This window comes from Salvia splendens, chromosome 14, assembly GCF_004379255.2.
Source record: "Salvia splendens isolate huo1 chromosome 14, SspV2, whole genome shotgun sequence".
In the NCBI taxonomy this organism is placed as follows: Eukaryota; Viridiplantae; Streptophyta; class Magnoliopsida; order Lamiales; family Lamiaceae; genus Salvia; species Salvia splendens.
The window spans coordinates 216,259-237,360 of NC_056045.1; the positions used below are offsets into that span (position 1 = coordinate 216,259).

Consider the following 21,102-nt stretch of genomic DNA (forward strand, 5'->3'; position numbering starts at 1 on the left):
CTCGAAATATGTTTGCAGAGAAATGTATTGATCAGTTCTTAGATCGAGCTTGACAATACTCACTTAGCTCGAGAATATGTCACAACACAAAGACATAATGAACATGTCACTATCTAACATTATTAGGGAAAATGTCACAGACAAGAAATATCAACCCCAAAAATCTAAACTATATCAACAATACACCTTTACATTGACTAATCAAGTAACAAGGGAAACAATACAAGATACTCCTAATCATCAACTTGAAGAACTAGTCTCAAATCATCTTGTTTCTTATCTCCTCCACTTTCTTCATGATCTCCCCGGGAGTTCTATCGAGCTCGTCTGCAATTTTCCGTTGCATATCCATAGGCAAAGTTGGGAACTGTTCACACAAGTCTCCATCAATCACATCCTGCAGTCAAAGAGGAGTGGAGTTAACAACCAAGAGTAACCCAGCGGAAGTGGTGCGAATACATGGAGTGAAATCAAAACATAGTGAACGAAAACTGATGAATGTAACATAACATACTCTAACACAACTATGAGATTCAGATACGCAAGGAAGGTAGTGTTTTAAAAAGGTACTAATAAGCAACATTGATAGAGAATAAGATACTCGTTGCCTAGTCCACTCCCGACTCATTACGCAGTATATCGTGCACCCGGAGCCAGAAAAAGGTGGAGCATGATAGGAAGAAATTACTAGAGCAATCTATTACGAGCAGGCAATGCAACGAGTTATGACTAACATATTAAGAGCAATCATGACAGAGATGGATGAATCTTGAAACTCACCTTCACCGGGAAGTAGGAAGATCGATAGGCCATGTGGTCCCTGCCACACAAAGGTGGGTACTCCTGTCGCAGGTGCATCTCCAAATGAGAGAAGAAATCTACGTCATCACGTGATGTAAATGGGAGGAATGCCCCCAAACTCCCCATTGTCGTCCCGTAAATGAGGCACTCCCCACCTCCTGGAGTCAAAGATGCCTTCTGCAAGCAAGTGACCACATCACCGACGTGGAATTGTACTATTTCCTCCACTTTTTTTGGTGCCCCGTTCAGCTTCCCCTGCTCCCATTTTATCTTACCACCAGTTGGATATTCTTCGATCTCATCTGAGACATCTTGTGGCAACCGCACAAAGTAAACATTTCCAAATTTGTCTGCCCCAGCCATGGTGTCAAAATCTACATGTGCGGCAGTAAGCCATCTGGGAACTGTGTCGTCAGCAAATATGTACAGCTGGTTTTCATCACGCCTATACTTGCAGTAGTGGAATGACTGCAAAACAAACAACTGCAGTATATAGAAGAAATTGCAAGAAACTGCACCAAAATCTTAGAATAGAATACAAGAATTTGCACCCATCATATCAGCTAATCAAAATAGCAACCAAACACACCAATTAATATATAGATGTTCAGAGAGCATACCTCTTGCATATCACCAACATAGATCCGATCACGATATGTCTGGATAGAAGTAATTGAATTAGGGAACAACTTATTCTCACACTTCCTTAGTAATCTTCTTTTCCCCAAATCATATAATCTAAGCACAGGTCCTATTCCAGCCAGCAATCTTCCTTGAAATTGGGCCAAAGCAAGAGGGACACCTTCCACTTGTGTTTTATGCAGAAGTTCAAGAACCTTCCCATCTTCCTTGAACCTATATATATGAATATATCCAGCCTCAAAGGATCTTTTGGGCCAGAACTGCAGGCCTTTTGCTGTCCCGACAGCCAAAAATGTTCCATACTCCTTGTCATGAAAATTCACAGTGCACATACTAAATGCTGCTTCATTATCCTGAAGCTCAAGTAAACAGGTCGTCTGTGTCGTCTTCGGGTCTAAAACTCTGATACAAGAAACCCACCTTCCAGACTCTGCCTTGGGATAACCATATTGTTCGTCCGTAAGTGGATTATTGTTCTCTTCGTCATCACCATTCTCCATCTGCTCTGCATTTCCGTTCTCTCCCATCCCAGCAGCCTCGAATGATTCCTTTTTGCAGCTTCACGTTCTTCGGCAGTGAATGCTCCCTGATCACTCTCGATCATAAGCAAAAGCTTTCGCTTGGGATGAACAACAAACTTCCTCGGTGTATACCTCAGTGGTATAGCAGTTTCATTAAATGACTCTCCTAGTCTCTCTATGGTGAAAACCCTCAAGGCATCCCCAGCGACAGCTACAACACCTTCTGCACACTGGTCCGAGGAGAACGAGGCAGCATATTCAAGTGTCTCATACGACAGAGGGGTAAGAAGGAAGTGACTTTGGTGTATATAGCCAAGCCAAGGTCTACTTGACAAGCAAAGCATAGCTTGTCGCCCTCTCACAACAATAGAAAAGAGCTTAGGTGCTCTGAGACCTAAGAATCGAGAGCGAGCATCTGAGAGCGTGCCAGTCACCATATCCACAACTGTCCTGTATAAAACTCCATTTTGCAAACCAGCGTTGAGAAAGAGGTTAGCGGGGTGGTCTGCTCCATCCTCACCTCCTAACGAAGCCTGAACTTCAAGAAAAAGTAGAGACTCTGGAGGTGATGAAACACTTTGGAGACTCAAAATGTCCATTGTGTCATCGGGGTCTAAAGACAAGATGCAGATTGTATTGTCATAAGATCCAACAGCCAGAAAGCGAGATCTCTGTCGTCCTTCTGGGACTGGGGCAATATCTAAACAGGCAATATCTCCAGACATTTCATGTTTTGCAAGCTCCATCAGCTGCCCTGTCATATCAACTTCGAAATATATTAGCTCCCCTCCACTCAGAGCAATTACAACCTGATTTCTATTAGACCCAACCTTAACGATTGTTCTCTTTCCTGGAGTCCTCCATTCATTGATACACCCATCTTCTCTGATATGCCTGATACCACCTGGGTGGACTTGCATCAAGGAGTCATCCCCAATCAAAGAAACAGCAAGAGAAGGCGTAGTGTCAAGAAATCCACTATCACTAACTTCTTCAACAGTCTCGCCAATGGAAAGTACAAGAGTGGCATTTGCAAAAGAGACAACGATATAGGCATCGAATTCATCATTCACATTCTTTTTGACGGTCCATATGGCACTTGGGACACCAGGTAATTGTGAAACTGCCATTTCACTAATAGCCAAACCTGGTCTCAGTATCCGCAGAGAAGAACGAGGTCCACGCCCACAAAGTGAAAATATTTGAGGGGTTTCTTCCTCGAATAGATTGGAAACTTTCATATCCATAATAGGCATCAAGCTCTCAATTTGATCGATCCAAACTAGATTCTTCAGCTTTCTAGGCTGGAAGAACACTGGCTGGAAACCTTCCTCTGTTTCCATCAGTGTAGCAGATGAAGCCTCCACATCAGGATCATCACCAATCGCCTGAAACTGATACAAGGCATGGTTTCCAAACTCTGATGCAGCAAACAGAAACCCAGATTTCAAGACACACAAGGAAGATGTGACTGGAATAGTATCAAAATACTTGATCTTCAACTCTTTTACTCTATCATTGTCATGGTCCAGTGTCACTTTGAATATATGCCCATATTCAGTTTGCAAGAGAAAGAAAAACATGGATTTCTGTTTATGTATAGCAGCCGAGACAATCAGGACACCACGCTCTGCAGGCAAGTCCTCACATCTCGGAATAACTGCCCCAACATCCGGGTGCCCCTGATTCTTATATATAACAAAATTTTCTGCACACACAAGCACGCCACTCGGGCCATCCCCACCACCGGGAACAGTAACAAGCATATTAGCACCATTATCAACCTGTTCTGACCATTTCCTTGACACGTGATTAAGCCCCAAATCCAACACATAGAAGGTCAAATGCTTCTGCCTCGCTAGCAGCTTGACCAGTGGGATCCTGGTCGGCCTCAGAGTAATCCAACTCTATAGCCGCAAAGATTGGATTGTCGAAGCCACAATCCACCCCACAAATGGAGTAAACTATAGTATGGCTCTTGTGCGCTTCCAACGGCGACGAAATGGTCAACCTAGCTGCAGTATCCCTATTCAAAACATAAACAAGCTTCTGCTTCTCGCAGGCACCAATCATTACAGCTCTACCCTTAGGGTCAATTGCAAAGTACTGGCCAGGAACTATCCTAAAGCAACCAGATTTCCCAAACGTTTCCTGGTGAACTTTATCGAGCGTGCAGGTAATCCTTTTGAGCACCAGTGAGGTGAAATTGAGCTAATGAGCGAATAGCACCGAAGATTTCAACAGAGAGAAGAGACTAGAAGCTCCAGGACTTTGCCACGCGCCACAGCGATTTCCTGCGATTTTCCGCCGGAGAAGCTTCCATTTAGACTGTAGAGGTACATAGTGATTAGCGGAGAAGAAGAGTGTCAGATTTGAGTGTTGAGAGAGAGGGGTTTAGAGAAACCCTAGGATTTGAGGAAGTGAAGCTCTCTCTAAATATATGAATTAATCCAAACAATGGTAGTAATTTATTTGTGTTCATCTCAAACCATTAATAAATAAATAATTGTTGATCTATTATTTTTGCCCCCAAATTAATAGAAGTACTATACTTATTATTTTATTGATGTCTTGTAGTATTATTCATCTTATCTTATACGTATCATAAATGAATCAAATTACTTATTGGCTATGAAAAAAGAAGGTCAAAGCAGGAGAATACATAGACTTCTATAACTTTTTATTTGGACTTGTCTTGTTCATCATATTTCTTAAATGAATCAAATTACTCGTACAGATACATGAGAATATACATGTAACTTTTGATTAAGTCTTGTCTTGTTCATCTTCTAGTGCAAACGAATCAAATTGCTCATGTACGAAACTTTTGATCGGAGTCTTGTCATTTGTCTTCGGGCGGTAGTACTTCCAGAAGCTCGATATTTAGCTCAAATTCAGCTCCCGGCTGCAAGGTCAAACACGGGATGAGCCTGAGGAAACTAGCAACAAAACCAAGACGCTAACGTGACATCACCCTTTAAAACCAAATTTCATCGAGCAACACAAGTTGACCTAAAACAATGTGAAAGTGTTACCGGAATTTCATTCATTCCCTTCGGCCCATAGCCCGCCTCCGGTGGCACAATCACAGTCCGCTGCATTCCACAAAACAATAAACAAGAAATGAAAAGAAAAAGGCACACAAAAAGGATCAAAAATACCTTCCCTCCAACTCTCATACCCTCAGTAACCACATACATAGCTTTTGGAGGTTTTGGTGCAGCCTGTGCCGAGAACAAACCATTGGGATTGTCTACAAACTCACGCTTCCGCTCTTTTCCCGGCACTGCTCCAACTTGGAATGTGTAAGGCTACTTAAAACGCACAAAGAACACGAGCATCAGCTAATCGTAGATGGTTCCTCAACACGAGCAAAGAGTTAAGAATGTGAATCACCTGAGCAATGCTTCTATTCCCGGCCAAGAGTTTGGATTCCCGGCTTGACACAGCTGTAATCCCGCGATACAAACAGTCAAAATGCACCTGTTTGGACACCAAAAGGGGAATGAAGGTTTTGTGCAAGGACATGGTAGTGTTGGTTCGTTTCATTCTAAACGAACCTGCACAGTCGACCCCTTTTCAGCAACCGGACCCTTCCCTTCAACGAGATCGTAGTACTTAAGCCCATCAGCTGCTCTACAACTCAACTATTAGTACAATTCAATCTATTTTCTCACATTTCACATCATTAGACAATGCATATTGATTGATTACATCTAAACACAAAATCATATTACTCCACATAGCAGCTAAAAGCTATGCAATCTCAACATGAATTAGTAAATGGAGCAAAATAAAAATAAAAATTAGTAACCGCCGGTTCCAGAACTGTGGGCACCTCTAGAGATATCTATATAATAGTATCATTGTAACACTCGAATGTGTGTGAAATATTTTTAAAAAGCCCGAAGAGTGTACAGAAAAAATGAAAGAATGACAAACAAAAAGAAAGTGTGATTTCCCAAAACATACATACATACATAGAAACAAGCATGTTTTTTGTTTCTTGACTAACACCTATAGTTCCAAGCCTGTTCTCCTAAGTTTCTTGGGTCTCGTCTCAAGGCCCCGATAGCAAGTCTATGTCGGTCATCTGTTCTTTAGGTGTGTTCTCGGACATCTCAATGCTCGACTGAGCAACAGCAATGGCAGCCGCACCTGTAGCCAGCTCGTCACCTGAGTGATTTGGAGAGTGCTCGGGTGATGAGTCGCACTCTCCTAGTTTCTTCGTACGGATGGGTGGGACATGGTCGTGGTCATGCTTCTTCTTGACCTTGTTGTGCCAGCTCATCAGCGCCTTGGAAGTTTGCTCATCAAAGATGGACTTCTTCATGTTTGATCCCATCTACAAGTTATGAGATTTTGGATAACATTAGGCCTCTTCAATTCTTATAACCATTCTTGATAGTTTTTGTTACCTGTGTGACGAGGGCGTAGAGTGGGAGTGTAATGTAGCTGCACACGATCTGCACGCCTACCCTGAGGCGCACAATTTGAGCTTCGTTTATCAGAAAATATGGAAACACGAGACTTACCCTATGCAAACTCTGATGACAGCAAGGAGGAAGTATTTGTGGAAACATGAATGCAGCCCAAATTCATACTGCACCACAAGACCTTGTTTTAGGCCTTGCCCATCATTTCATGAGAGAGGGAGAGGAAGAGGAGGAGAGAGATACCGTTATCCAAATGAAGTACGTGATCTCGAATGCATTCTACAAGAAACAGAAACAGTGTCAAGAAAACGCTAACTCAAGAAACGAGCAAGAGGGCTGGAAACCTGAAAGAGAGTGAGATGGATCAAGTGAAGGACTAATGTAGGATTGCTGAACCAGAAATGCCTATCGGACACTTGCACAAGTGGGATGCCCTGCACCACCGCGTGCTTTTCTTGGATCTCGATTGCCATCTGTGATATGATCGACTGCAGCTTCGTGCCAACTGCTAAGATTACCTTAATCAACCAACTAGTCAGCTTCTGTTACATCTCATCAAAATTCACCATCAACAATCATGCTTTTGTCCTTACCATTAGGGGTATAATCGACAGGATGAACATAACCTGCCCTCCTGCAAAAAAGGTAGACCAACGTGTTACTTCTCTTGCAAGAAACACTGTGTTTGAGCGAGAACAGGAATGCACCCTTGACGTTCAACAGCAGATACACGACTGATATCATCCACAGATATGGCCTGAAATAGGCAGCACACCGTTTACTTAGCAGCTACTTTAGGTATTAAATGGATCATAAAGAGGAAAAAGGACCATACGGAATTCCCACAATCACTTTGAAGTCATCTTCCAACGACCTCTTGATGTATTTCTGAAAGTCGAACTTCGTCCCAGGAGACAGATGGACCTATAGAAATGGATATGCAGATTTTGTTCATTCAAGCTATTTCATAGCTCATTAAATTCTCCATCATGAAAAACTCACTGATACAAATCCATGGCGTAGAGTGGAGTAGTCGGGCTTCTGGACCGAATACAGTATGTGTCGGAAAAAACAGACCTAAAAACAAGCTTCCACACTCATCAATGGAGCTGATGAAAAAAAAACCTTCTAAATTTTCATCCTTACTATGTAAAATATGATGGGATTTTGCATCAACGGGTTCGAATGGCTTCTGACAAACGAGGTTTCATGTGTAAGCCTGAATCTTGCAGCATCAGCTTAAAACAACAAGGAAAACATAGTTCAAAAATGTGTTCATGCACTAGTTTGATCATTTTTCTCTCCCTCCTTCCTTTTGTAATAAACAAGAACAGAAATACCAGAAGTTCCATCAGTTTCCTCTGCAATCTCTCTCTCCCATTCCTTCCATCCTCGAATCTAGACCAAAAGAGATGAGCGAGACATCCTTAAAGTTCGACACAAACAAGACTAATCCACAACAGCAGAATCATAGGCATGAGAGCGAGATTCGTTCAGATTTTATTAGTCGTTTACCTTGAGCCTCCCGAGCATCATAGTTATAGCGCTGTAGAAGACGTGAAACACGGCCAAGAAGAAGATGAATATGTGGAGTTGATGAAGTGCACTTACAGAGATCAGAGGCTCAAATCCCTACCAAACTCAAAACACAAAAATTTATTTTTTATTATTTTGATCAATTAATCTATCACATATATATGAGAAAGGAGATGGCATTGTTACATTATGACAGCCTTTGGGTGTGTCAGAACCCCCTCCCAACATCCTTCGTTCGAACGAGAAGAGCCTCCTCCGATGGGCCGCATCCTGAATTGGAGGCTTCGCATCCGCACCACCACCACCACCACCACCACCCTCCTCATGATGATCATCCTTGAACTCACATGGCAGCATCGTCCTTGAGATTTTCTCGGGGATGCAGACTTGCGTGATGTAAGTTTGCCCAAACGTGAGGAGTAGGGATATGAATCCGAGCACCATAAGCTCTGCAGATTGCACATGAAAAATAGAAGATGAGCAACTCAGAGAGAGAGAGAGAGAGAGAGAGAGGTCTTGCCTCCTTTGATTTTCTCAAGAGCTTCAACCAATGCCATTCTCTTCCTCTTTTCAAAAGCCTACAAATACAAAGACAATTATGGTTAACAAACATTTCAATGGAAGAATCTAATGTGGAAGAAAAATGGATCAATAATTCATCAAAAATCAAGAATAATTATATCTGCAGAAGCCTAAAATAGCTTTCACCATCTGATGAATCAACAAAGAAACATCAAATCATGATACAACACACGCACTCAAACATACATCTATCCCAAAAAAATATGATCTTGGCTTTTCTCAAAGCCAAAAACAAGACCTCAATTAAGAAAAAATAAAAATTGTTGCTAATAGTTATATCTACACAAGTCTTTAATAGTTTGTTTCATCATTCTGAACCAAAATGGAAGCATTGAACATAATAAAAAAATAAATTTTCCCAAAAGATTATGATAATGGCTCTTCTCAAAGCCAAACATTACAAAACTTGAAGAAAACAAAACAAAAATCAAGAGCAAGAAATTAGTTTCAGAAATACATGTGATGTTTTATGAATGGTCTTCTCCAATATGATCGAAATAACAATGATCACTAGAGTTACGAGCGCCACCGCCCATGTGGGGGTGGTGTCGAGCTCCCTCCCTCCTCCGCCTCCGCCCATAGTCAATAATCAACAAGAAAAGGATAGGAAAAAAGAGTCAAATTTGTTGATTTCTCATGTCTTTTTCAAAGTACGAATGAAGAAAATTCAATGTGAAAGAATCATTTTTTGGTAGGCTTTTTTCCAATAATAGTAAGATGAAAGAGAGTTTTTGAAGGAAGAGTAAGGCCGGTTCAAGGAAGTTGCAACAGAACTGAACCGGGATGAGTTATATATTGGGGCATGGAGAAAATAGTTTGGGATATAAATGAGAAAAAATAGTTTGGGAATTAATAGAATTATTTATTTATTTATTTAAATGGATTAAATGCATGAGATATAATTGTGTGTGAGAAAGAGACAGGACATGACATTGAAAGAAATTATGATAACTTGAAGATTGTAACGATCTAATTCTACTGCTCAAATTAGTAACAGAAACACTAATCAAAATGCTACTCTAAATTAGAAGAAAATTTGTTTTGCTGCTGCTGTGAATCACTCGGCACAAACACAGGATGCTGCCCTCCACGCTGCGACCTCCCCTGCTGGTAATAGCTTGCCGTCGAGATCCGCTGAGGAGGCCCATTCGAGCGCCCGCTCCTATTCAGCTGCTCGTTCACGAGTGGCCCTCCAAAGAATATCGACTGGCCCGAATACGTGAGCTCCGTCGTAGAAGAGGAACCACCAACGCTCCTCGAGGCGGACGAGACAAACCTTCCTGCCTCCGGATCCCAGTACACTGAGGACTTTGCCCCGTCTGTGGGCCCCACGTTGTTGTTACTGTTGTTCTTCCTTGCTGGGATCCGAGGGGCCTCATTGGTCTCGCTGGCCCTTGCTGACAAGGGCGAATGCCCAACGGACGACTGGTACATCGGGTTGAAGTTCGACGAGTGCTGCCCTGCCATCGGTGAGGGCGTGACGTTCGCGGCGAGAGGGCTGCTCAGGTTGCTGACGCTGTGGGCGCATGTCTCGACATCGTCCCGGCTGGCTCGGCTAGGCGGGTACGAGCTCTTCGCCGGCGATAGTCGGGACGTGCCCGCTCGAGAGTAGGGCTGCTCATGGTCGTGCTCGACATGTGGTCGCCGTCGTACGGATTAGGTCGGGAGCCGATGGGGCGTAGAACGGAGGACGACGCTCGAGCCTTTGCACCAGCTTTGATCGCCTCGTGGGAGTCCAGTTTCGCCAGATTCCATGCGCTGATTCTGGGCGTTGCGGCGCTTTTTTGCCTTGAACTACGTGATCTGGATCGACCGTTGATGGAAGCCGACCAGACTCAAGGTGAGGCACGATTTCATCCTGCAAACCAACAGGGCAACAAGAAACATAAAACCAAAGAGCTTTCCAACACAATCAATCCGATAAATGATCAGATGACAAGCAACGGTCTCCACATTCAACGTGATAAACGATCAGAAGACGAACAATAAAAAGGGTTCGAGTATTCATTCAACAATTGCAGGTTCTCAAGTATAGCGAAGAGGCAAATATATTCAATCAGTACTCTAAACGAATTTCAAACGAAGACGGCGTCCCTTGTCTACAGTATTTTTTATGTATTAAGATGAGTTTTCGTAGTCCTACAGGCAATACAGTATAACTTAGCTTTTTCACCTAAAATCAGCAATGTCTAGACGCAAACACGAAAACGAGGTCAAATTCAGCATCTTGAGAAGCATCAATATTACCTGATGATCCATAAATATCCTCGGTGAGTGCACCAAGCGCCATTATATAGTAGACCCATTCCAACGGAACTTCTACCGCTAATGGCGGTCACAGCAGAGCTGGTTGGCGAAGAGGGTAAACTTTGTTGATCTCCTCCATCTACAGAAGGTCCCGGGGGTTCACTTTGGGTCCTCATGGCAACCACATATTCATACGTCGTGATACCCTGCAGAAATAGGCAAAAGAACATAACATAACATAACCACGCTGCCAACTTTGATTATTGCTGACACACGACTCTTGGAGCATGTCATGGAAGGACAAATAAGAATATAATCTATCGGCCCACCTTTCGGATAAGAATGATGTGAAAAAAGAATAACTCTCCCAAAGGAACAGTCGCGAGTAAGGAAACAGCTGTACATAGCGCCTGAAAAGGAAACAAACACGGCGATAATTGAATCTTAGCTGCAAAATACAAGAGCCAATTACCTAAAAAAAGAAGATAAATATAGAAAAGGTTTTAATAATATACCACCACAGTAGCAAACGGAGGACGAGAAAATCCATCTTCGAGCCTGTCCACGATTGCGTTCTCAGTAGCTTTTCTATCAACAAAACAGCGAACAAGGACAGCAATCCCCACTGCGCATTCAAATACGAGCTGGAACCAAAAAGGCACGTGTGTTAACTAAAAGAGTGGTAAAACGGGATTGGGCATTCGAACAAGACTGAGAAAGGACTAGCGACTTTCTTAAGATCTTACCCAGGCAAGGCTTGCAGCCATTATGCATACAAACGATATGTAGGTTTTCCTGCCCACACAATTATTCAGCCACTGCAAGCATCGCAAAATCCAACAATGACAGTAAAAAGCCATCAGATGTGAAAGCAACGAGTAACGATACTCTATAGGAGCATAATACACGACATGATTTATCCATCGAATCAAGTGAAACTTTTTTACTCACCCGGCAGTGATGATCGAATCCATCAACACATTTGTCACAACTTCTGCAATGTTTGCTGAACTTCCTCACCTAAGAAGTGAAAGCCTAGTAAATATTAGACATATGGTACTAAACAAAATCAGCAATAGGCAACCATAATCAATAGTAGAAGAGGACATAATCAATATTAGACATATGGTACTAAACATATGGTTGCCGCCACTAATAAATTATAACTGTAGAAGAAATTAGCAAGAAAATAATCAATAGGCAACCATAACAACTTCCCCATTCCTTTCTAATGGAGTACTCCCAAAACTTCATGTTACTAATGCATAACTACCCATCCTCTTAAATAGACCAAACAGCTGCCTGATACGATCCTATATCTCATTATTTAGTTATATCTTTTGATTCACCAAATCCTTCCATATATTTGTTATCTTGGTCAATAAGTTAGGGTATAGTATTTGAGTATTATAAATAGGGATAGATGGTTATTATTTGCATTCATTCAATAAATCAATAAAATCGTTATTTGTCCAACATATTGTGGACTTCTCTACAAACCCTAGTTATCGCGTTGCCCGACGGGAAGAACCCGCGCACAACTCGAAACTATTCTATCAAGAAACTCTAGCAAGCGTGCTGCCCGACGAGAGCTCTCGCGCGCAGCAGCTTCTGGATTCCGACGACCCCGTGTTGAGGGCGCCGGACGTGTGTTTGATCGACGAAAAGGTTCGTCAAATTGTGGTTAAGGGAAAGAACCCTTAACACTGCCACACCTCAGCATTGCACAATGTGCAGAACAAAGCCTCCTCCTCGCCATTTTCTTCCTCTAAATTAATTTCATCCTTGCGACAGTCCTCTTTCACAAGACAATAGCAAAGGCAACATCCGACATTCAAACAACGACGTGAATCATGGTCATATGATGTTCCTGCATTCAGTTGCAGACAACGTACCTAATTATAGCCATCAAGGTTGTCACCAAAAGATTAGGCTAAACTAGCAATGTAGCCATCGAAAAGAAACCAAATGCAGGTAGATGGAGTCTTCACTTTGTATATTCCTATGTTTGAGTAACTCACCAGTCAACTCTGTGCCAACATGTGATGTGTATGCCGATATCTTGTCATTGTCTGCTTCAATGAGAATCCCAGGATCAGCAGGATCAATAGCTGTGCATCGCACATAAAGTATAAACACAGAGAGTGCCTACAAGAATGTTGGAACGTGATGAGAGTTGAAAACATTTGATCGAACAGACATTAAAGGGAATAATGAGCTTCAATCGCACTTACCAGGAAAGAATAGATGCCTGTAGCAATGTACTCAAAGATTTCCTTCCCCAAAAAAGGAGCGAAAAACACATAGAAAGCAACATATAATAGGAAAAAAACTGTTATTGCCACAACCTGCATAGGGAAGGAAAATTTTCAAGAATGTGGACACAATAAGCATATTCCAAATCATTTTATATAATACTATTAAAATTCATTACAATCACTAATTCAGCAGCTACTGCCAATAAGCGCTAGAAATTAGAAAATGACACCTCAATTTGATCATATTTCAACTCAATTTCATCCCCCTCAATATAAATAAGCAGTAAGTTACTAAAAATCTGCAAGTATCAATTTCCAAAATTGCTCAAACATGCATTATCCAAATAAATTTATATAACCTTCCATCATCCTTAATATTGTAATTGCTCCATGGAAACTACTAAAATCAACACAACAATCCCAGAGATGGAAACGTTTAGCAGCAAGAATCAACACTAAACTAGAAAAGATGGAAACTTTCGAACTCTCAGCGCACAAAAAATATAACCCACATTCAGAAACCTCAAACAATCAGAATGTAGAAAAAAGGATTCAAACAAAATGAAAGAGAAAAACTAAAAATTCAAACCTGAAAGGAGTGAGCTGGGAGTTGCCACCCATGACGCCTCGCCATAGATTCAAAAACAGTGTGAGATTCAATACCATTCACACTCTAACAAATCAAACTTCAACTATGCCACAGTCCAAAAACAGAGGTGAAAAAATGAGACATAATCTACAGTAACCATACATTTCCTCCCAAAAAGTTGAGCAAATAACTGAACCCACAAACTGCAATATCCCTCAATAGCTTCTAATGCTGACCCAGATGCAAAAATCACAATTTGGCACGACCCATTCAGTTCTCTCTCTCTCTCTCTCTCAGAACTCTATGGCTTCAGCCTTCAGCATTTCGATTTATCGATCAATGAGCTATCTTTAAGATGAAGAAATATAAAAAGAAGATAGAATATGGGTTCTGTTATTTTAGTCAGCTAGTAAAAAAAATTGACTTACTAGAAAGACTTGGTCACTCAGTTTCTTCATCTTGAATTCCCACGAAATCAACTTCTACTATTGTAATTCTTGTTTTTTTTAGTTAAGAAAAGAATGATCAATGACTAAAGTTTTAATTTTTACTCCAAAACGAAGCACAAAATAAATAAATTTATTTCCTTATGGGGATAACTTATCTAACAATATTATGAAGGTTTGAATAGAATGACCTTAATGTGTATAAGAGAGTGCTGCATTTTCTTAGTGGTTCATTTATAACTTTACGTGTTACATTTACATATATCCACGAATAAATATAACTACTCAAAAGATTAATTTTTCAACTAATATATTCTCGCAAATTGTGTCAACATACAAATTAAAAGCATCATGATTATTGTCTACACTAATCTTTTTATTGCACTTGAAATGTACTCCCTTTGTTTGGTAAATTATCCACATCATATTTAGGTATTAGAAACAAGACTCTACTACTTTTTTTTATAAAAAAACTAAGACACAAATCATAAGGCTTACTTAGGCTTACTTAGTTTGCGAAGAAATTTTCATGATTGTTTCACTTTTATAAAGGCTTAAAAGCGATGTGATTCAATCATTTTTTCAGAGGATAAAAATTATCATGATAATTTAGCAATAATTCTCTGCATCTATTATAATTTATTCAAATTGTGAGCAATAATTATAACCATGTGGGGTGTACGTATGTGTATCAACTAATGGTGTTTTAAATAATTAATTGACCTATGGCAATTGCTCAGCTTAAGCATAATTAGTTGCTCCTTGGAATAAAATATTTGGTGTTCAAGTTGGATTTATATACTCCTGTTTTAATTGTACAGTATAATATTTTGTTTTAAGTTGAAGTTAGATACTTGTCCACATCATTATGATGCTTTATCGGAAATGATTCCAGGAAATAATAATTTAATCTATTTTTTTGTAATTTCTTACCATCGATTCTTTTCATTTGTTTAAATAAATAAACCTGTCGGAATCTTTACAAATCTTCTTCAATTTGGATCTTGCATTGGGCTTTATTTATTATACTCCATGTTCTATTAAATTAGTCGTACATTCAAGGGATGATTTTTTTTTCTTAAAATGAGAACTCAATTCGTTTTATAAAAAAATGGCGAAATTATGTTACCGTGGAAAAATAAATTACTTTTTACAAAATAAAGACAAATACAAATGTAGAACTTTATATTTTTTACTTTATCTCATTAGATCCTGAAAAAAAAAATTCCTTTTTAAGCACTTTTATACTATTTGATATAATTTCATTCATATTGTAATTATTTAGCACATAGTAATATTTGAAATAGTTATTATACAAAAAAGCTAATATTAATTAAGCGTAATAAATATTCATGAAGCGTCTCTTGAAATTCTAGGCGTAATAAATAGGACTATTCCGACATCACACGCAACCCCTTCAAAATTTGAAAATCTCCATCCCTGTTTCCAACCTCCTACAATTGAAACCTACCCCTTCGAAAAGAAAACCTCCCGCCGTCGATAATGAACGGCGGAATTTGGGAGCTAACAATCGGTGGAATTAGTGTGCAATTTCCGTTCCCGCCCCTCCCTTCCCAGTTGTCATAAAAGTTCTCGATAGTCTGGAAAAGAAGGATTCTCCTCGAATCACCATCCGGCACCGGCAAGACCCTGTGCCTGCTCTGCGCCGTGCTAGCTTGGGAGAAACATAACCGTCCGTTTTTCCATTTGAGGGATTTTTGCATAATTTTTTCTGTACCAGTTTTATTTTGTACAAGATTTGATTCTGTTTTTCAATTTTAATAATTGTATATGTAATCTTTTTTGGTTTCTTGTATTCTTGTTTCATGATTGTTCTAGGGTCACTCACTGGACAAATTACTAAGGTCTTTTATACAACGAGGACGCATGCTCAAATCTTTCATGTGATTAGCAAGCTTAGGCTAACACCTTACCGGGACTTCAAGTTAGCCATCTTGGTAGGCTCGAACATTCTACCTAACATTTCTATTTTTATGAAATGCTATTATAGCTTTCTTAAATAGTCATATTGTGTCTTTCAAGGGATCAAGAAGGCAATATTGTATCAATCCCTCTTCAATAAAGCATTCGAAGATTGATATAGCGTGGTAATGTTTTTTTCTTGAAAATTGATTTCTGTTTCTCTTGGCTCTTACACATTTATAATTTCAGTCAGATGCTAATGAAGGAGACAGAAGATCCCTGCCTGCTGCATAAGTAAAAGTCAATTTTCATTATGATGTCCTCTATATATTCAATTTTCATTATAAGTACTATTTTATGTATTCATGTCTCATTTCTTCCTGTCAGCAATGTTTCTGCTGTCATAGATCACCCGAGCCTAGCAAATGTGACTGACATAGAAGAAATTTGCAGTATTGGTTACACTGTTCAAGGTCCTATCTTTTAATTTTTTTGCATATTTAGTAAATAAATAAAGTTTAAGTGGCTAAAAGAGCTCATTAATTAATAATTAGGTTGTCCGTACTATGCGTCACGTCTTCTTGCAAAAACAGCGGATCTTATAATTTGCCCTTACAATTACATGATCAATCCAAGTCTCCGGGAGATATATGCGATAAATTTGGATGGGAACGTACTAATAGTTGACGAAGCACAGTGAGTTGAATGATCAAGCACTATTTGATCTATATATTATAATTTATTTAAGTTTTCACCTGCTTTTGTTTGTGCCATTGCAGTAGTATAGAGGACACAATTCGAGAAAATGCAAGTTTTGATATTGATGAACAAACTTTTGAAGGTAAGTTATGTCTAATTTTTTCTTAAAAATCATTGCATGTATTACCTGATATTACCTTTTGTTTGTGTAGAATTGTTAACAGATCTGAACCAGGTGAGGGAAATGGTGTCTGGCATATACCAAGACTTGCTTGATATGACAAAGGTGATATTTTGTAAGCCTTTATTAATTTCCCAAATTCAGTTCTTCTTCTTATTGTATCAGAATTATATGTAGGGCATAATTGATTGGATGAAACAATGGAAACTTGCATTCGATGATCTTAAGAAGGATTCCATTTGGTTAGTATTCAATATTAGCTATGGTGGACTATTTTTTCGTTTTTTCCTTTGCTGATGGGAGACCTTCTCATCAACTCAGCTGGAAAGGAGTTGAAGCTTCAAGACAGCTCGCGGCGGCTAAGATATCCCTTGAAAAGTTTCAATTGCTGCATGAATGTGCCCAAGAGGCCATATCAAATGCTTCTGAGCCGAATCCCAAGGAATACCATTTAAGTGTGTTGGCAGTGGCTGCGGTTATAGGTAATTTACAGGATTGTCAATATAAAATAATTGTTGATTGTTGATTCATATGCCTAATGCAATTATATTGTTAGGCATATGAATCAACAATCAACAATTATTTTATATTGACAATCCTGTAAATTACCTATAACCGCAGCCACTGCCAACACACTTAAATGGTATTCCTTGGGATTCGGCTCAGAAGCATTTGATATGGCCTCTTGGGCACATTCATGCAGCAATTGAAACTTTTCAAGGGATATCTTAGCCGCCGCGAGCTGTCTTGAAGCTTCAACTCCTTTCCAGCTGAGTTGATGAGAAGGTCTCCCATCAGCAAAGGAAAAAACGAAAAAATAGTCCACCATAGCTAATATTGAATACTAACCAAATGGAATCCTTCTTAAGATCATCGAATGCAAGTTTCCATTGTTTCATCCAATCAATTATGCCCTACATATAATTCTGATACAATAAGAAGAAGAACTGAATTTGGGAAATTAATAAAGGCTTACAAAATATCACCTTTGTCATATCAAGCAAGTCCTGGTATATGCCAGACACCATTTCCCTCACCTGGTTCAGATCTGTTAACAATTCTACACAAACAAAAGGTAATATCAGGTAATACATGCAATGATTTTTAAGAAAAAATTAGACATAACTTACCTTCAAAAGTTTGTTCATCAATATCAAAACTTGCATTTTCTCGAATTGTGTCCTCTATACTAATGCAATGGCACAAACAAAAGCAGGTGAAAACTTAAATAAATTATAATATATAGATCAAATAGTGCTTGATCATTCAACTCACTGTGCTTCGTCAACTATTAGTACGTTCCCATCCAAATTTATCGCATATATCTCCCGGAGACTTGGATTGATCATGTAATTGTAAGGGCAAATTATAAGATCCGCTGTTTTTGCAAGAAGACGTGACGCATAGTACGGACAACCTAATTATTAATTAATGAGCTCTTTTAGCCACTTAAACTTTATTTATTTACTAAATATGCAAAAAAATTAAAAGATAGGACCTTGAACAGTGCAACCAATACTGCAAATTTCTTCTATGTCAGTCACATTTGCTAGGCTTGGGTGATCTATAACAGCAGAAACATTGCTGACAGGAAGAAATGAGACATGAATACATAAAACAGTATTTATAATGAAAATTGAATATATAGAGGACATCATAATGAAAATTGACTTTTACTTATGCAGCAGGCAGGGTCTTCTGTCTCCTTCATTAGCATCTGACTGAAATTATAAATGTGTAAGAGCCAAGAGAAACAGAAATCAATTTTCAAGAAAAAAACATTACCACGCTATATCAATCTTCGAATGCTTTATTGAAGAGGGATTGATACAATATTGCCTTCTTGATCCCTTGAAAGACACAATATGACTATTTAAGAAAGCTATAATAGCATTTCATAAAAATAGAAATGTTAGGTAGAATGTTCGAGCCTACCAAGATGGCTAACTTGAAGTCCCGGTAAGGTGTTAGCCTAAGCTCGCTAATCACATGAAAGATTTGAGTATGCATCCTCGTTGTATAAAAGACCTTAGTAATTTGTCCAGTGAGTGACCCTAGAACAATCATGAAACAAGAATACAAGAAACCAAAAAAGTATACATATACAATTATTAAAATTGAAAAACAGAATCAAAGTACAGAAAAAATTATGCAAAAATCCCTCAAATCAAATCGAACTTATACAAAAAATTTTATAGGAAAAAATTCTTCAAAATAGAGTTGGGTAAGCTTAGGAGTATTACTAAGTTGGACGGATTGTTTAGGGGTCAAGATACGCAGCGGCTGATAGCATGGCGAATCACAATGGATTGAGCTTTCAAGTAAGACAGGTTCAAATGCTTCAGTTTAGTGTGAGCAACAATTGAGACATTTTCCAACTTCAAAGCATACTGAAGTTCCAAGGATTCAAGAGCAATGCAATTGGATAACAAAAGCTTAAAGTCTTGATCGGTCATTACAGGGTCATGTAGACACAAATCTTTAAGGCATTCAAATCCATTTCGAAGTCTAAGAAACAGAGCCTTGTAATCAATATACGGGTTACCACGTAAATGAATTATTTCAGCTTTCTTAGATAGGGCAAACTCAAACCATTTATCAATACCAAACTTGAAACGTCTAGACATGCACAACCTGAACTCTTTTATCCGACCGCCTCTGTGTAAACGCAAGACCGGCATGATATCAAATATGTAGGAGTCGTCTATTTTGGGAAATTGAGATGAGTGATGTAGCGATGGAGATACCGCCAACGAGCTGAAAGTATGGAAGTAGTAGTAGCTTGTACAATGGTGAGTCGAGAGATTATAGATATGAGAGTTGCTGATTCTATCTTGATTCCCCATCTACAATTCACATACTATTATAATTAGTCATCATTAGACTACATACAATTCAAAATTGAAATATCATACTTACCGTCATAGCTTTAGTTTATCCAAGGGATACGGCGACGAAGCACCGGCGGAGGCAGCTAGGTTTCAATTGGGGAAAGTGGAATAGAGCTAGGTTCTCATTTATAATTTTGGCCCAACTTTAGAAATTTGGGTCAAGTGATACTGTTACCACGTAATTTGTTCATTCCTTGGACAGCGAATAGAAGATGTTACATTTATGTTAATCTTAGCAATAATCCTATTGAGTTTGTTTTTTTCATTAAAATCAATAAAAAAGATACATATGAATTGTAATTGATGGAGTACGTACTAAGCAAGCCCAACAGCAGTAAAGCCCAAGAAAGAGTATCAGTTCGGCATGGCTAAAGAGTATCAGTCCGGCATGACTCAAGAGTTCAGTTCGGCACAACCACAGAGTTCGGCCTCAGCCTACAGCTCGGTAAAAGCCAACCAATCAAACTCTGCTCTCTGGTCGGCATCAAGCTGTACTCTCAGATCGGCAAAAGCTGTTCGGCAATAATTCAGCAGTCCGGTCTCAGTATTCGACCGAACTAGGAAATAGTGGACTCACGCAAGATTTCCACCTCCGCTACACCGACGATCTATTTAGTGGTGTCAAGCAGTCATTAACTCATGCAGGATAGTGGACCCATGCAAGGTCGCCACGACCTCCACGACATCCACTACTTAATAAATGCTGCATGCCACGATCTTGGTTCAATGTATAAATAGAACCTAGGTCAGATAGATAAGCTCCTTCTGTTAACTTCTGTTAAGCTCTCTAGAGAGAAAATAGCAAATAGCAAGTCTGTATTGTTAGCTGTAGAAAACAGATCAAGCAATACAACTCTGCCCTTTTTTCTTCCCGTGGACGTAGATTTACCTCAGTAAATCGAACCACGTAAATCTCTGTGTGTTGATCTTCCTTTATTTTTACGAGCATTCATCACCATCAAAAATTCGCGGAACCATCACTGGCGCCGTCTGTGGGAAAAAAGAGAACCAAATTTGTGATAAAGCGAATTTTTGACCCTTTTTCCACCCCAAAAAAAAAAAAAAAAAAAAAAATGCATACCAGATCACATACCACCCGTAATACCGTTCGTGATCACCGTGAGGAAGCTAGTCCAGCTCGCAGGTCTGAAAAACGGCCTCGGGAGACATCTACCTCCGGTTCTCACGAAGGAGGAACAAGCCACTCCAGGAGTCATCGCACCGAGTCTTCCCAGCAGCCCGATTTAAATGAAGCTGTCAAGCTGTTCTTGGCCGAGAAGCAGGAGGAGTTCTTAACCTTCCTGCAGAAGAGCCAACAGCCGGAGAAGACAACGGCGGATTCTCCCTCCT

General features: G+C 39.6%; 4 protein-coding genes and 2 pseudogenes across 10 annotated transcripts; 1 reads left to right on the forward strand and 5 right to left on the reverse strand.

The window, feature by feature from the left end:
* Positions 1 to 95: 95 nt before the first annotated feature.
* Positions 96 to 4,420, reverse strand: LOC121763654 (annotated as a pseudogene).
* A 198-nt stretch (positions 4,421 to 4,618) lies between these two features.
* On the reverse strand, positions 4,619 to 5,708 carry LOC121765569 (peptidyl-prolyl cis-trans isomerase FKBP18, chloroplastic). Its single transcript, XM_042161769.1, has 7 exons — positions 5,702 to 5,708; positions 5,525 to 5,595; positions 5,361 to 5,447; positions 5,126 to 5,275; positions 5,000 to 5,059; positions 4,760 to 4,869; positions 4,619 to 4,729 (listed from the first exon to the last, which is right to left on the reverse strand). Exons 1-6 carry the CDS (start codon positions 5,706 to 5,708, stop codon positions 4,807 to 4,809), a joined length of 438 nt encoding a protein of 145 aa, XP_042017703.1. The 3' UTR covers positions 4,619 to 4,729; positions 4,760 to 4,806.
* A 158-nt stretch (positions 5,709 to 5,866) lies between these two features.
* LOC121764796 (MLO-like protein 9) lies at positions 5,867 to 8,579 on the reverse strand. The gene is made up of 14 exons (XM_042160819.1): positions 8,457 to 8,579; positions 8,123 to 8,385; positions 7,916 to 8,032; positions 7,741 to 7,798; positions 7,547 to 7,638; positions 7,403 to 7,477; positions 7,236 to 7,324; positions 7,108 to 7,157; positions 6,994 to 7,034; positions 6,745 to 6,918; positions 6,644 to 6,679; positions 6,500 to 6,567; positions 6,383 to 6,443; positions 5,867 to 6,309 (listed from the first exon to the last, which is right to left on the reverse strand). Exons 1-14 carry the CDS (start codon positions 8,491 to 8,493, stop codon positions 6,025 to 6,027), a joined length of 1,446 nt encoding a protein of 481 aa, XP_042016753.1. The 5' UTR covers positions 8,494 to 8,579; the 3' UTR covers positions 5,867 to 6,024.
* An 866-nt stretch (positions 8,580 to 9,445) lies between these two features.
* LOC121764795 lies at positions 9,446 to 14,141 on the reverse strand (annotated as a pseudogene).
* A 1,640-nt stretch (positions 14,142 to 15,781) lies between these two features.
* Positions 15,782 to 17,225, forward strand: LOC121764798 (Fanconi anemia group J protein homolog). Its single transcript, XM_042160821.1, has 8 exons — positions 15,782 to 15,792; positions 15,898 to 16,016; positions 16,102 to 16,166; positions 16,231 to 16,275; positions 16,369 to 16,454; positions 16,536 to 16,677; positions 16,761 to 16,822; positions 16,893 to 17,225. Exons 4-8 carry the CDS (start codon positions 16,235 to 16,237, stop codon positions 17,036 to 17,038), a joined length of 477 nt encoding a protein of 158 aa, XP_042016755.1. The 5' UTR covers positions 15,782 to 15,792; positions 15,898 to 16,016; positions 16,102 to 16,166; positions 16,231 to 16,234; the 3' UTR covers positions 17,039 to 17,225.
* Positions 17,226 to 17,754: 529 nt separating this feature from the next.
* Positions 17,755 to 19,933, reverse strand: LOC121764797. 7 transcript variants are annotated; one of them, XR_006042628.1, is made up of 5 exons: positions 19,781 to 19,929; positions 18,797 to 19,707; positions 18,647 to 18,711; positions 18,539 to 18,582; positions 17,755 to 18,445 (listed from the first exon to the last, which is right to left on the reverse strand). XR_006042628.1 is itself a non-coding variant. In XM_042160820.1 (2 exons), the coding sequence occupies exons 1-2, from the start codon at positions 19,784 to 19,786 to the stop codon at positions 19,129 to 19,131; spliced, it is 585 nt and encodes a 194-aa protein (XP_042016754.1). In that variant the 5' UTR covers positions 19,787 to 19,921; the 3' UTR covers positions 17,755 to 19,128. The 7 variants fall into 7 exon arrangements, 1 of the variants encoding a protein (XP_042016754.1); XR_006042630.1 differs by having other exon boundaries at positions 17,755 to 18,711; positions 18,797 to 18,915; positions 19,496 to 19,707; positions 19,781 to 19,933; XR_006042626.1 differs by having other exon boundaries at positions 17,755 to 18,582; positions 19,781 to 19,928.
* Positions 19,934 to 21,102: the final 1,169 nt, after the last annotated feature.

Coding starts and splice junctions, on each gene's coding strand:
- LOC121765569 (XM_042161769.1), bottom strand. Junction 5,448..5,524: donor AAAAGGGGTCGACTGTGCAG/GTTCGTTTAGAA, acceptor GTGTCCAAACAG/GTGCATTTTGACTGTTTGTA. Junction 5,276..5,360: donor GGAATAGAAGCATTGCTCAG/GTGATTCACATT, acceptor CGTTTTAAGTAG/CCTTACACATTCCAAGTTGG.
- LOC121764796 (XM_042160819.1), bottom strand. CDS start 8,493: ATGGCATTGGTTGAAGCTCTTGAGAAAATCAAAGGAG. Junction 7,639..7,740: donor GGAAACTGATGGAACTTCTG/GTATTTCTGTTC, acceptor TGTTGTTTTAAG/CTGATGCTGCAAGATTCAGG. Junction 6,919..6,993: donor TGTCGATTATACCCCTAATG/GTAAGGACAAAA, acceptor TGGTTGATTAAG/GTAATCTTAGCAGTTGGCAC.
- LOC121764798 (XM_042160821.1), top strand. CDS start 16,235: ATGCTAATGAAGGAGACAGAAGATCCCTGCCTGCTGCATAA. Junction 16,276..16,368: donor GATCCCTGCCTGCTGCATAA/GTAAAAGTCAAT, acceptor TCTTCCTGTCAG/CAATGTTTCTGCTGTCATAG. Junction 16,455..16,535: donor TATTGGTTACACTGTTCAAG/GTCCTATCTTTT, acceptor ATTAATAATTAG/GTTGTCCGTACTATGCGTCA.